The sequence below is a fragment of the Limulus polyphemus genome, unplaced genomic scaffold (genome assembly GCF_000517525.1).
Source record: "Limulus polyphemus unplaced genomic scaffold, Limulus_polyphemus-2.1.2 Scaffold4765, whole genome shotgun sequence".
NCBI classification, from domain to species: Eukaryota; Metazoa; Arthropoda; class Merostomata; order Xiphosura; family Limulidae; genus Limulus; species Limulus polyphemus.
Genome location: NW_013670375.1, coordinates 35,284 through 50,978, shown reverse-complemented (window position 1 = coordinate 50,978; position 15,695 = coordinate 35,284). Strand labels below are relative to the sequence as shown.

The 15,695-nt window shown below is 31.1% G+C and overlaps 1 protein-coding gene across 1 annotated transcript in view; it reads right to left on the bottom strand.

The window, feature by feature from the left end:
• Positions 1-14,557, bottom strand: part of LOC106471655 (serine-threonine kinase receptor-associated protein-like) — a 21,538-nt gene extending 6,981 nt beyond the window's left edge. Inside the window, exons 1-4 of the mRNA XM_013932271.2 lie at positions 14,432-14,557; positions 12,257-12,396; positions 5,353-5,503; positions 2,649-2,748 (exon numbers count right to left, since the gene is read on the bottom strand). Coding sequence (XP_013787725.1) covers positions 2,649-2,748; positions 5,353-5,503; positions 12,257-12,396; positions 14,432-14,546 — 506 coding nt within the window. The 5' untranslated portion in view covers positions 14,547-14,557. The remainder of the gene's footprint in view (positions 1-2,648; positions 2,749-5,352; positions 5,504-12,256; positions 12,397-14,431) is intronic.
• Positions 14,558-15,695: the final 1,138 nt, after the last annotated feature.

Genomic DNA, 15,695 nt, shown 5'->3' with positions numbered 1-15,695 from the left:
AATACTTAGTAACGAACGGACGACCGAACCTAACCTAAACGAACGTAGGGTAGGTACGTACGTAAGTAACGAAAAAGGAAAAGTAATAGTACCTCGTAAATAAAGAAGTAGTATATATATATATATATATATATATACACACACACACACACACACACACGCACACAAAGGTAACTTACCCAGTTACAGTTTCACTGAAGAGTGAAGGATGGCAACAGGTGGAAGACGGTATTCCAAAGAGGAAGAAACAGCTACCCAAAGCAGATAATAGGAGATAAGTGAACAAGGTGTAGTCCCAGTGCTCAATGGAAGAAGTACCTCCAATGTACGACGAGAGAGAGATGTAGGTAAAAGGCAAGGTGCCTAATCAGAGTGAAGACACCAGGAATTGATTATGGGAAAAAAGAGAAAAGGAAGAAGAAGCCAACTGAATCAAAACTAAATCCAAAGGGTAAGGGAGGAAGAAAAATGTCACGAACAGAGGAGTGGTGCCAGAGAATGAAACAGTAGGAAAGGGAACCAACAGAAAGAAGCCTTGAAGGCATGAACAGGACATAGAAGGCCATCCAGATCCAATTAGGATTTAAGGAGGGAGATGGAAAGAAACAAAAATGAAGAAAGAGAAGGACATGTCACACGAGCTGCCAAAGTGGAGGGTAGGAAAAATCGATCCAAAACAAAATTAACAGATCGAGCTGAAGCAGCTGAGAAAACAAGATCTATGTCAGCCAGGAAAGAGCAATCACAAAGATCTGACACAGAGTGGCAAGGATAAACAAAATCACCAAGAGAAGATAATGAATGGGATAAAAAATAAAGGTATATACAGGTCCCTATCCTGTCTGAATGCATCGACAGCTACAGCAAGTGGATGAGGAACTGGAGAGAAAGACATACAGATACAAAAGAAGTTTGAAGGACAAGGCACGAAACTGATACCCAACCCCATGATGAACAAACCCAAGACAGCTCCACAAGGGATCAGAAATAGGAACGTGGGCACAAGAATACAAAATGTTGACCTTGGACATCCTCAATCCTGGAGAAATTGCCCATCAGAGTGTGATAAAAGACAACATAGTAAAAAGGGAAAGAACCAAGAAGTGATTGAGGCAGGACAGATCGAACACAGATTTCCAATTTGCATCGAGAATACACAACTATTGGAGAAACTCTTTGACAGGTAAATGACGGGAAGGTGCCAGACAAAAAACGCCAAACGAGAAGTGATAGTTCAGTAGAATAGAGGGAGTCACATGCGTTAGGAGGGTGTGTCGTACTCCTATTGGTGGAGGGTTGTCACATGTTGATTTACATGCGAGATTTATGAGGCTTGTGGCATGCAAAAAAAAAGTTTAGCATATAGAGTGCAGCACTGAACAAGAACAGCTGCTGGAAAGTAATAACTCATTCATTTAAATGATTGAGTATGTGTGTCTTTAAGCTCAAAACCAAAAGTATGGAAAAAAGTGGAAGTGTGCCCTATTTCTGGGTTATTTTTATCCCCCCCCTCCCCTCTAGGACAAAAACCCTAAACAAAATTGCTTATGTACACAGTCAGACAGTTTGAACTTAATATTAAAAAAATACAGTAATTGAGTCAGCCAACTCTGGGTGATGGATGATACACACATACAGACATAGTAGGATACCATTAAAAGGCTTGCATTAACATTAATTTCCATCATACAAAGTCACAAGAGACAAATGTCTAATTTCTGAAGCTTTCAATATACCACAATTGTTAACTAGTTTTTAAAAGCTGAGCTTATAAGCAGAATAAAACAAAGTTGTAGTCACACATATAAAGTTGCAGATAAAAATTACAAGTGCAGCCAATAACTAATAATTTTATAAATCATGGAACCAAATATACTGAATTTTGTGTAGTATTATTTCAAAATATAACTAGATTTTAAAAAAATATTAAGAGGCAGTGGTTTAAAATTAAGCTTAACACATATATAAAAGTTGCTAATTTTCTTATATACATGCAGTCTGGCTTAACTAAAATACATTGAATACAGATATACTTTAATTTGGTTATGAGATTGGTTTGTTTTGAATTTTGCGCAAAGCTACACGAAGGCTATCTGTGCTAGCCATTCCTAGACAGATTAGAGAGAAGGCAGCTAGTCATCACCATCCACCGCCAACTCTTGGGCTACTCTTTTACCAAAGAATAATGGGATTGACCGTCACATTATAATGCCCCCATGGCTGAAAGGGCGAGCATGCTTGGTGTAATGGGGATTCAAACCCACGACCCTCAGACTGCGAGTCGAGCACCCTAACCACCTGGCCATGCCAAGCCGAGTTAGGAGTTTAATGGAAACAATAATTGTGACAGAGCATTTGTTATATAGTACTCTAATTTAACTACGAAATATGTGTAAGGAATCCCACTCCCACTGTGTTACTAACCATTTAACAAGAATAATAGAAAACTATAAGAGTGGCTCTTGAAAGTTAAATTTTGTCGTATATTTTGCTTTGATATATTAAATAGGTATTACAAAAACAAACTAATAATGAACATGTTTAGTGAACTCCTACAGCTTCACTAGTCCCATTACCATTAGTCTAGTTGCAACTAGCATGGAATGTGGATGTTTTTTTATCACAAGTTGGTTCCTCAGTAAACTCACCTTACAGTCTTGTCATCAGAAGCACTAATCACAACTTTTTCTTCCTTTAAAAAGAGAGCATGTCTAATGGCAGATGTATGACCCTTAAACAGCAAAGGTTCTGAAAAAGAAAAGAAAAAAGGAACTGGATACACAGTTATTTAATGCTATCCTGCTTCATCTATAGCTGAAGCATTCAAATCACATACGTTTTTATAATATTTGTGCATTTTTTAACAGCAAAACTTCTTCATAGTTCAGCAAAAAAGTTAAAGAATTTTAGGTAACATATCTAGTATTAAATAATTCAAAATATAAGTTATTAGTGAATTCCAATTTCCAAAAAATAAGAGAGAAAAAAATCTCAAACATATCTACTGTTCAAGACCATGCAATGGACTAAAGTGAACTGAAGAAAATCACAAGACAGCTCCAGCTCCACCTTACTGTGTCCAGCATGTGAAGTAGGTAGTATATATATAAAAAAAAAAACATTTTAACCATGAAGTTAATCTATAAGAAAGATTTCTACTTGAACAACTAAGTATAACGAGATAGTAAAAAGATAATTTATTCATTGTTTTGACAGAATACTAAGCTAATCACTGAATATTAATGTTTCCTGCTTGCTGTCATATGTAATTTCTATCACTAAAGCAAAACTCCATACAGATGACTAGCTACTAGAAGAGTGAATCAACAGGTGATTTTATTCAAAGTCAGTATTGTTGATAATGATTAAAATTGAATGTTTTCATAAATTTGTGATTGTGGTTTTCATAGAAAATTAAAAGATTAAAACCTGAAGTGATGTAAGTGGTTCTTTAGATTAAATTCTATATAAGAATAAAGTTGGGAGATTTAGTTGACTAATAAGGCTAACTGATTACCTATGAGCAGTGATAACATTGATTAATGCTACATAAAGTAATTGATTAAAGAGGAAATTAAATTATGATTAAATCAATTTATATGAATTAGTGTTTCTCATTATTACTGTTCATGAGTATTCCAACAATTGATTAATCAAAATTACAATTAAACTGATTGTCATGTAATAATCAACTAATTGAAATTAGTATTTCTGTTTATTACTGTTTTCAATTATTCCAATAATCAAAATTATGATTAAATTGACTGAGAAAAATTAATTAATTGAAGCATAATTTTTTATTATTCCAACTATCCAAGTAATCGAAATATTGCCATTATGTTTGTTTATTGTTGAACACAAAGCTATATAATGGGGTATGTGTGTTTTATTCAACTTTAGCCTTACAAGATGTTTCATTTTACTTCAAGTTTGTTGATTCGGGAGGTGGGAAACTTGTGATTCAAGGATCTCAGGTTTGATTCCCATTGCTACCAAACTTACTTACCCTGTTTTTGTTATGGCAAAACTGCTAAAACTATCTACCATTGTCTCTAATTTTTAACTGCTGTAATAATGGATCAATTGGGCTGTTAATTAATTTATTAGCAGATCTACTAATTGTCCAGCTCTATATAAGAAGCTCTGATGTACAGTATTTAGTACAAAAATTAGATAATTGGATTAATGATAACTTTGCAACTCTCAAAAATACATGAAATAAAAAGAAGAAGCTATTTTCATACAATCTAAGGTTCATCAACCTAATAAACTGTTTTGAGACTGGTCAAATTTTAATGAGAGTAATTGCATTCCAGGAAGTGACTTGGGAGTGCAAAATTTCACTCTTCTCACTTTTTGTTGTACAAATACCAGCATTTAGTTTTAAAATTAAACAACTCGCCACCCAAAGAACCACACACACAATGCTTTGTACCCAATACCCACCAGTGTTATTTATTGCACACTTGCAGGCTGCACATTAATTTGTTAAAGATGTATAACATATGACTTGCATACTAGCTGTAATTAAAACTAGTGTGATAGTGAGTTAGGAAGTAGTATCATGGATAAAGAGTTTGGCATTGAATTATGTTAAATTTGTATTTTGGAGAACTATTTATATGAACACAATACCATAAAATGAAAGTAGAAAGAGGAATAATACAAAATAAAGAAGTTGATAGAAGAGTACAAGTGCGTAAGAACTGAAAATAAGAACAACATGACAATTTGTTTTATTTTAATATTGCAGAATAGCTGAAATGAACAATTTATTACTAGTGGGGCAACAACACTTGAGGTCTATATATATCAACTACACATTATTTGATTAATGACCATATATTAGCAGGACTGGCTGCTAAAATAGAAAATACCTAACAATTACCAGGAAAATTAGTCAAATTTCTCAAAGTAAACTCTGTTCAGTGTAGATATTTGAGAACAATGAAATTAAAAAAGAATTCTAAAACTGTTTACAGCATTTATGTATGCATGCATATATCTGGCTAAACATTAAAAATAAAAAAAATGGCAAATTATAACAAAAAGATTACCCACTTAAAAATGAATATCTACAAAACAGACAAAATTACAAGAAAGGACCAACCACTTTAAGATGTGATATCTACAAAATGTGCTAATTTAATACTAGATTACAAAAACGGATCAGCCATTTAAAATATATAATATCTACAAAATGAGCTAAGTTAATACTAAGTTACAAAAATGGATGAGCCACTTAAATATATGTGCAAACCAAACCAAAATATTCACCCCAACAAATTCAAAAATACTTTCGTATTAAGATACTAATAAACTTTAATTATGGTTCATACTAATAATCAATACCTGCATCATACTGGTTGATATCAAAAATGCGTACAATTTTTTCATTGCTACCAGTCAGCAACTTCTTCCCATCTGGACTGAAGTTCACACTCTTCACTATATGTTGGTGGGGAAAAGTATGAAGATCTTCACCACTTGCTGCATCCCAAAGCTTTAAAACAAATTTCCATTTTTTTTAACAGTAATATATCCACAGTTTTTTGAAACAACAAATTTTAGGACAGGTTTATCTCATACTTCAGCTGTGTAAGTAATTTTTAAAACAAGACAAAGATCTATATTCTAATTCAATAAAATTCCACAGATATCCTTAAGTTTGATAAGATATCTTTAATAAGAGTTATACAACATGACTAAGATTAATACAGGTTACAATACTTTTATTTACTTCAACAACAGATTTTCTGGTCTAACTACAATTATTTTGCAAAATATTTCACATCATGCTTTTTCAGATAACCATCAATAATTAACACTAACAGTTAAAATACGTTTTTTTTTTCTAGAACTCATATATGAACAAAACATTTAGTGCCAACTTGCCAAAGCAACTGGTAGTCTTTAAGCATGGTATAATAAACTACAATGACCTAAAGATAAGCAAGTATATATTTGTAATACTTCAGATGTGTTTCAACCTTTCATTCCATTAACTAGAAATTAAACAATAAGCAAGTATATAGATGGCAACATCAATCCTTGAATTTAAAATAAGTGTTGCTAGAAAATTGGAAAAATTTATTTGCCTAATGACTAATAAATATACTTAATTAAAAGTATCATTTGGATAAAAGATAATAAAGAATAAGTTGACACGTCTACATAAAAACTTTTTATAATTATATTCTATACAACATTTCAGGTAGGTGCTCTTCGTCAGGCAGTAAAAGTCATGTTACAATGAAATTAGGCTCAAGTTCACTTCTATAAATTGAATTTACAAATATTTTATTGAACTTTAAAAAGTTTTAATAGCCATGAGCTGTCACTGACTGTAATGAATTAAGAATATAAAAATAACCTTCTCTCATACCTTAAAATGGAAACAGACTAAACTTATAAACACAATAATAATTAAAGAGATTTGCTAATAAACACATATTTGAAGATTCCGAAATCCTGAAATGCCTGAAAATGAGTGATATTGTAAAGTAACGGTACACAAAATCTTTTAATATTGCAGATACCTTAATGATGGGATTTCTCTGAACACAAGTAAGAAAAATGCAGGAAGTGTGAAAATGTTATTCAAGTGAGGATTCACATGGTGCAAAAATAGAGAATTGGGGGATTTTTAGTGGCACAAAAGGTCATCAATCTTTATTAATAACTGGAACTGAAAACAAAATTATATATTTATGTGCTTATAAAACCAACTTTATACCTTCTCCAAATAAATATGCAATATCTATAATATCATAATATGTAATATGCAACTTCTATCTAAGAAAAAAATTCAAATCTTTTTAAAACTACAGTATGGAATTAAATAAGAATTGAAAATCAAAACATGGTTTCAAGAAAAATTATGTTTATAAATAACTTACAAAGCACAAAAAATATTTTGTCACAGAATGTGTAGAAAGATAAGCAGATGATAAATAACAGGCATTTATTAATTATCCTTTCCATTACGGGCTGGGTGCAATCCATCCAGCTTGTAACCACGAAAGTATCCATGAGAGTAATTATACTATGGTTTTTGATAATGTATGCACATCTTTATAATATTTTGCAGGTTGTTTGTAAACATTATAAGGTTTTTTGTACACAAAATATCAGGTTTTTAATTAACGATTTTCTCAAAAACCTTTTTCTTTCAAAATGTTGACGAATCAACATACAAAGCAATTCTGGTTTTTAAGATTAAAAATACTTTAATGCATAAGAACATTTTCATATTCCACATAATCTCCAGTTAATTATGAAATTTTTTTTTAGAAAAACTTTATACTTTATTTCATATTGTCACTACTATATTTTTTTATGGGTTGCTTCAATTTGACCGACTTCATAACCTCAATAATAAAATTGGGGGAAAAAATATATAAATTATGCTTTTTTCGTTTTAGAATGACTACAAATTGTAACATGAAAACACAAATGTTTAATCTAAATAGCTTAAATCTCATAACATTATACATATATATTTATTATTTTTATTATATTCACCTTCCAGCCATGCTTGGCTAACAATACAGAAGTTAATAATGGTTGGAGACGGCTTGAATGGGTAATGAAGAAAAACTTTAATATAAGTTTAACATAACAGTAAATGTACAACGTTTCGACAAGGTTTTGTCATCATTGAAACATTCATTTGTACATTTACTGTTATGTTAAACTTATATTAAAGTTTTCTTCATTACCCATTCAAGCTATCTCCAACCATTATTAAACTCAAAGTGGGTTCCTCGTCATCGAATTTGAATACAGAAGTTACTATGATGCAGTGCACGTGCACTCATGTTACATATCCAATAATATAAAACTGACCTTCAGTCTTTACAAAGTCACCTGTCTTGGCTAAGTTTTAGTGGACTACTTACTATTTTCTAAAATACAGTCACATTTCAATTATTATACAATATATATATATATACATACATTATTACTATTCACAAATAAGTTCTTAATTTTATTTTTCTTAAAACATAGAACAGTAAATAAAGAAGCAAACAATTATTTCTTTTGGTTATGACCCTTGTATTAGTTTGCTGCTTGTTGTAGGTTGCTAAGCCTTATGAAATTTCCCACATGGAGGATGTGAAAAGAAAATTTTTTTTCGTTTTTTTTATATATACATTTTAAATACCCCCAAAAAAAATAAATTACGAAAGGAATGAAATTAACACAATAACACATTAAAATGGCTGAGAAAACCACTAGGGAGACATTCTGAGCTTTCGATTGGTTATTCATGTAATATATAGAAGTAAGTGTATATAAGGGACTGTTTCCAAAAATGTGTTTGATTCAGTACATGAGTGATATCTTAGGAAATAGAAAAGATAAGATGTTCATTTTTTATATTCTAGCTTTTCAATATTGATAGTTTGAGTTCCTATTTCGTATGAAACTGTAGATTTTATATTTTGACATCACAAATATCTAATTCGAACCAGCGCTGCAAACAACATACCATGTGACATACAAAACTGAGGTTTAGCTGTATTTTTTTAATATTTACTTTTAAATTAAGAAATTAACTAACGTATAATATTAAAATTTGAATTATAATACCATTTCATACCAAACTTATTGAGATAAATTCATAAAATGGTAGTTCAATAAAATTTTGAATGCAAGTCAACAAACACGATGACATGGCCTTTGACATGACCTGTTGCAAAAGGGTTAAAGATAATCTATTAAATATTTATCAATAATATTTGCTTAAAATATCTTAAATGAATCATTGTTATCCTTAACTATCCTTAACTTAAGATCAGGCAAGAAGTTCAGTATTGGTAACAATGATGGTGGTTATGAAGAAAAGTTTATTTATAGATGTTTTATACTTTAAAATACACCTAATCCATCATTGGCAAAGTCTCAAAATGATGACTGTGAAAATAATTTAGTAATGATAAATGATAAACAGTACAGATGAAAGTTATTTGAAAAAATTAAGTTTAAAAACAATCAGAAAATTAAAATACATATATACATATAACATATGTAGTGAATTACAAGGTGCAGTCAAAAAATTAAGCCTGCTTTAAATCAACTACCTCTACCATCTTTTAATGTTATGTAGCTCATAACTAAAATTATTTTATGCCTATTAGTTAAGTGCAAATCTATTCAAACCTTGGCACTGATGGTCAATCATAAATTAGAATGTTCATCCTGAAAGTAAGGTTTAAAATACTATAAAAGAAAACACTTGTAAAGTACTTAAGTGGCTTTACTTACTTATCAGGCTACATGGAAATGTTACATTTAGGTTAGCTTGGTACTGCTTTTAATCTTAAAACCTTCCACTTTTGTTGATAAATTGTGAGAGGAAGGACAAACAGAATGGAACAAGAGGGATGCTACACACATGGATAAACCGAATCTCCTCACAAGGGACTGGAGAAATGCCATGCATGAAGACAGAATGTGTGAAGGGCTGGTGACCGAGGTTGACGAAAGAGGGAATGGTGTCAGAGGAAGAGGTAATGGAGGAGTTGTTCAGAGCTGAAGGAGAAGTGAAAACCAGGGTTTTGCTGGCCAGAAAGGAGCTACCAGAAGGACCTAACACACAGTGGACTGGATGATCAAAATCTCAGGAGACACACGGGCTTGCATGGCAGTGAGTGGAAGAAACAGGCTGTCAAAATCCTCATCTTCATGAATAGGTTCCACTGGCACTGGAAGTGCTTGGGTAGGGTTGGGAGAAGAGGGATGACCCATGTAAAGTTAAATTTCTGGACAAACGAAAGCTTAGACCCCCGTACCTGAAGCTTTTATCACAACATTCAAAGTAGTAGTTACAGCAGCAGAAGTCGAGACTCGAAATTTGGAAATCATATTCAACTGTGAATGAGTTTGATAAAAAGGTTTGAAAAGACAAGTTAAACCAAAGGAAAAAACAAGGTAAGTTAACTTAATAATAAAGTACAGTTAACAAAGATCTGTGAAAACTTGAAAGTACTATTTTGAAAAAGAAAGAATCGTGTAAATTCATACAAAAAGTTAGAACATCTGAACTCAACAACTACCTAACGCGAAGTGACTGTTAGGTGAAATCAAATAGAGTAACCTGTGTCAGGAGTGTGTGTCACACTCCTATTGGTGGAAGGTTGTCGCATAATAATTTACACTTTGATTATGGAGTAGATTGGAGTTTCAGGGCTAATGGTAAATAAAAAAATATTGCATACAGAGGGCAGCACTGAACAAAAAAGCTATTATGTCAGTGGAAGTAATGTACTTTATTGGAAATTATAGCTTCAAAATAATTTTGAATTTATATTATTACCAACATGATTACTTATGAGGTTTTTTATAGAATATCATGTTTCATTTTGGTTTATTTATTAACATAATACATGGACAACATGGGCTCATCTTATATTTTTAGGAAATAATTGATTCCCCTCTTAACCTTTTGTAAAGATGCTCAATATACCAACTCATTCCACAAGCTAATCAGCCTGGTAAAAATCTTAAACATTTCTTAACTGAGTCTGATCCATTATTCTTTCAAGTCTTAAACTTGTATACTCTTATCATATTGTCATAAGTATTCAGAGACCTTTATCATACTGATCATCTAAATAACCTTGTAAGCTTCAATTAGACGACCTCTTACCCCCCTTTTTTCAAGAGTAAATAAGTTAATAGATTTTGTCCTATTCCATAAGATAATCCTTCCATCTCTGGAATCATACTTGTAATCTTAATTTGAATTTTTTTCAATATCTCTTCTTGATAGAGAGACCTACAGTGTACACAGTATTCAAAGTGATTTGTAAAGATAACTACCTCTTTTGACTTGTGCTCAATGAGTCTATAAATACACTAAAATTCTATTAACTTTAATACCAGAAACAAAGCACTGCCTTGATAGCATCAGTGACTTATCTACCACTATGCCAAGATCCTTTTCTTTAGTCACACTATTGAGTGAATTCTCACCTATATTAAATCTGACCTAAATTATGTTAATCCCAATGAATTTCCTTGCACATACTGTAATTATACGTCATTTGCCAACTATTTGTACTAATTGTTCAATGTACCAACTGATCCAAGTTATTTTGTAATACCTCCATATCCTCAATTCAGCTAAAAATACAAAAGTTTAATGGCATCAGCAAACTTTGCTAATTTAGTTATTATTCCCCTATCAATGTCATTAATATAAATAAAAACCAAAGGCACAAGCACTTTACCCAGAGGCACATCACTAGTAAAAAATGTCCATTTTCAATGAACTAACAACTTTTTGCTTTCTTTCAACCAGCAACCAACAAATCCAATAAACTATTTTTTCCAATTCCCATGATGGAAGATTTTGGTTTAAGAGATTTAAATTATTTGGAGTTCAGAAAAAAACAGAAAGGACTTAAGTGTCTCCTGTTAGTGGCTTTAATTATGATAGGTTTATATAAATGGTGGAATAAGGTTTGAAACAGAAACATATTAAAGGCAAGTGCTAGCTTTAGAACTTCAGGGCTAAGATTATTTCCATACAGTAATATTCTACATTAGAATTATAAACTTGTGAAATGGTTTACCTTAGAAAGTAGTCGTGTGCTGTGAGTTGGAATTTACTCAGACTTCTGATGGATAAGTACTTGGATATTAAAGACTACATTTGGTTTGAATTGGCAATGTTGCTTTGATTTTTGAAAAGTGAAAAGATTGCCTCAACTGAATAAATGGTTTTTCTTTCAATATTTCTATTTTTATGTTCCTAATACATTCTTAATACAAGTATGTGGATATGAAAGAATGATTGATTGTCTGGAAAGTGAAAAAAATCATCATGATGACCTGAATGGTTTTATATAGAATAATTTCAAATCTAAACATTTTAATGTAATGTTGGTAAGGCAAACAGAATTATAGATTTAATTTGCATACAAAATAATGTATCTATGAAAGTTTTGGGTAGCTAATCCAATCACCAAAAGACATCTGGTGCTTAAAAACACATCTAATGTTTTACATATGCCAGCTTAAGGGACAGACTTCATAAATAAAAGCCATAAAAATACACCACTATGCTAAGCTTAGTAAGGACAGTAAGATATGACATAAGCCTACTTCATATTCTAATATGACATAAGTAGAACTCAAGTGGCTTATCTTTACAAAATCTTTCCAGTTTTAGAGAAAATGTCTCAAATATTGTCAATTACATTGATATTTGTTCTTAAGAAAGAAAACAAGAAATTAAAAGTAATACTTTAGCAGTGAAATCAGCAGCTCCAGTTGCTGCATGGCTGGCATCCTTATTCAGTGCAACTCCCCATACAGCTCCCTTATGGCCAACAAATGTTCCTATCCAGTCCCCAGTGTCACCTTGTCGGAGCATTGGCTTCCCATCTAGAAAAAAAAAAACTGTAACAGTAGTTTTTAGCCAAAAAGTATCCTCAAGTAACTACTACTTTAATTTATTAAAATTTTTCTCTTCCTTGTCAAAAATTAAGTATTTACCAAACAGTATACACAAATATAACTTTTTCAATCAATGTTTCAGTCATCCTTTATGTATGGAAATTACCCATTACAAGAAGAAACATGTAAGTAATATTATGTAATTTTTAGCCTTATCCCTATCCTTGTGTCATATATGCTAATAAAAACATATATTTTTGGTGATGTAAATACTGTATCCAATACATGTTGGTATTGATAAATAATTTCAAATTGAGTTACCAAATAAATAGGGGGAGGGGAATATTTAATGATTAAGATAATAATTGATATAAATGAAATGCAATTATCTAATTTTGGATTTTTATTCATTTCTAATTAAAGTTCTAAAAGCCATGTAAAAGAAAAAAAAATGTTTTTAAGTGTCACAAGTACCAACTGAAAACCCTGTAAATGTACAATATATATATACATATATAAAAACTTGAAATCCAAAGGAAGACATAATTCAGGCTTAGGCAAAAAACTACAAGTTAAGAAGCACCAGTGTTGCTGAGGCCTGTAAATTTAGAGCATTTTTTTTCCATGACCAGTATGTTCCACTTATATGTACAATAATCTTGGAATGGAATATTAAAGCTTGTATGTGTTTTTCTTTTGTTTATTTTACATTGTGTTGATGTTTTATTTGAAGAAATATCTTTATATTATGATGCACTATTTTGAATTTTGCTATTTAACAACAGACATACAGGTTTAACCATTAGATGTTCCTCCATTTGAATCAAAAAGCATTCTGAAAGAAAGCATAATTCCATTATTACAAACATGCTTTATAAAATTATGAATATCTTGTACATGCCAGCCACTTCAGTCATTTAGTTGGCTGAACATAAAAGAATATTAAAAATTAAAAACAATTTTTTTAGTTAACAAAGACCCATTATGAATTGAAAAACACTGGCAAAACTTCTTAAATTGTATTTGTGTTATAACTGTATAAACTGTTATAGCCAGCAATCATTGTAAATTTTTTGACTGCATTGTGTGTCAGGGTATATAGAATAAGCTCATGGAGATGTATCCTACAGAAAAATCACAACTAGCTGCTATGTTTAGAATGTGAATGTAATGATGAAGTAAAACCTTTAAACTGAAAATTTCTATAGAAACAGAAAAGCAATATGCTAAAAACTTTTTTTTTGCAAATTTTAGTTGATTTTTTGAATCAAGGAGAGTTAATTTAAAATATTTATGTACATTGTTTTATTTCATAGTTGACCTGATTAGCAGCAATAGCTAAAGGTAATATAAAGATCACTCCAGTATGCTTTCCACTGTTCCAATCTCATTTACATTTAAATTTTAAGTAATGTTGTAAAGTGCAACCTTTATACAAAAGGTTGTATAGCCTGGTGGCCAACGTAAATGTGATTCATATATATATATATATATTTACATTAAGCCAATGTAAGTATCATTCACTGATTCAGTACTATAACCTATACGTATAAGTAACAGAAAGTTATCAAACTTTTTATGATATTACTATTACTTGTATTGGTAATAAGCTACTATGAAAGTGCTACAGTAAGTAACTTACTGTTGATTGCTGACACGACAGCAAGGTTTCTGTTACTAGTGTTAATGTTACATATTAAGTCACGACTAGTATTACTAATAGTAACACTAGTGTTAGTGTGTATCAGTATCAGTACTAATACTATCACTACTAGTACTATGCATCAGTAATACTACTACTACTACCAGTACAAAAATGTAAAGTCACATTCACAGAACAAAACTTTAAATTAAACATAAAATATACTTATTTTAAAGTCAAACTTTCATGTTTTTACTGTAAACCTAGTAGTACTAAACTTTTAAAGAACTGAAAGAGCGAATGCGAGTTGAACTTAGCAAAGAGATGTAGACTAATGTCAGGTATCTCATTAAATAAATAAATCAGATTTTGACTTTAAACCTTTGCATGCAGATATTAAGAAATATCCATATGGAGTAATTTGGCTAAAAGCAAGATGGACAACAGGTCTCGTATGGCCACTGCACGTGAGCGGAGTTTGTTTCATACCAGCCATGTTGGCAGTTAGAAAGCGAAGCTAGTCAGTAGATGGCGCAGCTAACCGACATAATGCTTTTGGTTCTGTGTCAAAATATAGAAACATAACGTGCAGTCATTTCCAAAAGTTCTCAAGACGTAACTAATTATAAAAATTACTTCAAATAACAAGAGAGTTACATTTTCTTCAGAAAAAATTATACAATAAAATAAAAATCAGTTCAGAATAATGTCCAAGTTAAAATGTCTGTTATGAGTAATTAGTTAAAAATAACAAAAAAAAACAAAAAACATTGCGGTATTCCCTAGTCAAAATATGTTTCTTGGTTATCACCGGTTTGACACATGGCAAGTTCGAAAAATTATTCACCAAAGTGGAAAGGCTAATAACGTTTATTTTTCAGACAATTTCTTTAAAAAATAAATGAGGAAATCGAAAGGAGTGATTACAATTTAGAATAAAAACAAAGGAGGTTATATTTCTCTAAGTTCAACCATATCAAATTACAATCAACAAATGTACACTAGAGGGTATGAACAAGCATAATACAGCTTTCAGTTAAATTTCTAGTTAACGATCCTTTTCCTCTATTGTTCTGTGAATTTATTCAAACTAATTCTTTATAATTCAAACCTGTTGTTACCAATTCAATTTGATCGTAGTATTATCGATATTTTTTAAATATTATTCAGACAGATCGACCTCCAGAAGATCAAAAAATGGTGTAAATTCAGTACTATACAGAAAAAGGAAGGACAGTCCATACGACTTTGTTTGATCCTAGTCGCTAAACTATAAGTAACCTGAGTAATTCACTTGTTATATTCTGCCTATTTCCAATCACTTCATTTATGACATAACGTGTTATAAATAATTAATTGAAAATACAGGTTACGTTACGTTTTTCTATAACTAGTTGATGGAATAAATGTGTTAAATCTTTCTACCATGGAACTGATAGCAAATATTTATTTTTCTTTAATCTTAAGTTGAATTTATCTCCCGTCTTCAACAATACATTTACAACGTGGTATTTTCATATAAACTGGTTTCCTCGCAAGTATTAGACACGTCCTCTTCATAATGGGAGGATCGAGCTGCGAGCAGGAAATTTGTTGAATAATCTGAATCTGAAAGCTCGACTGGGTATAAAGATGAGCGAGAAAT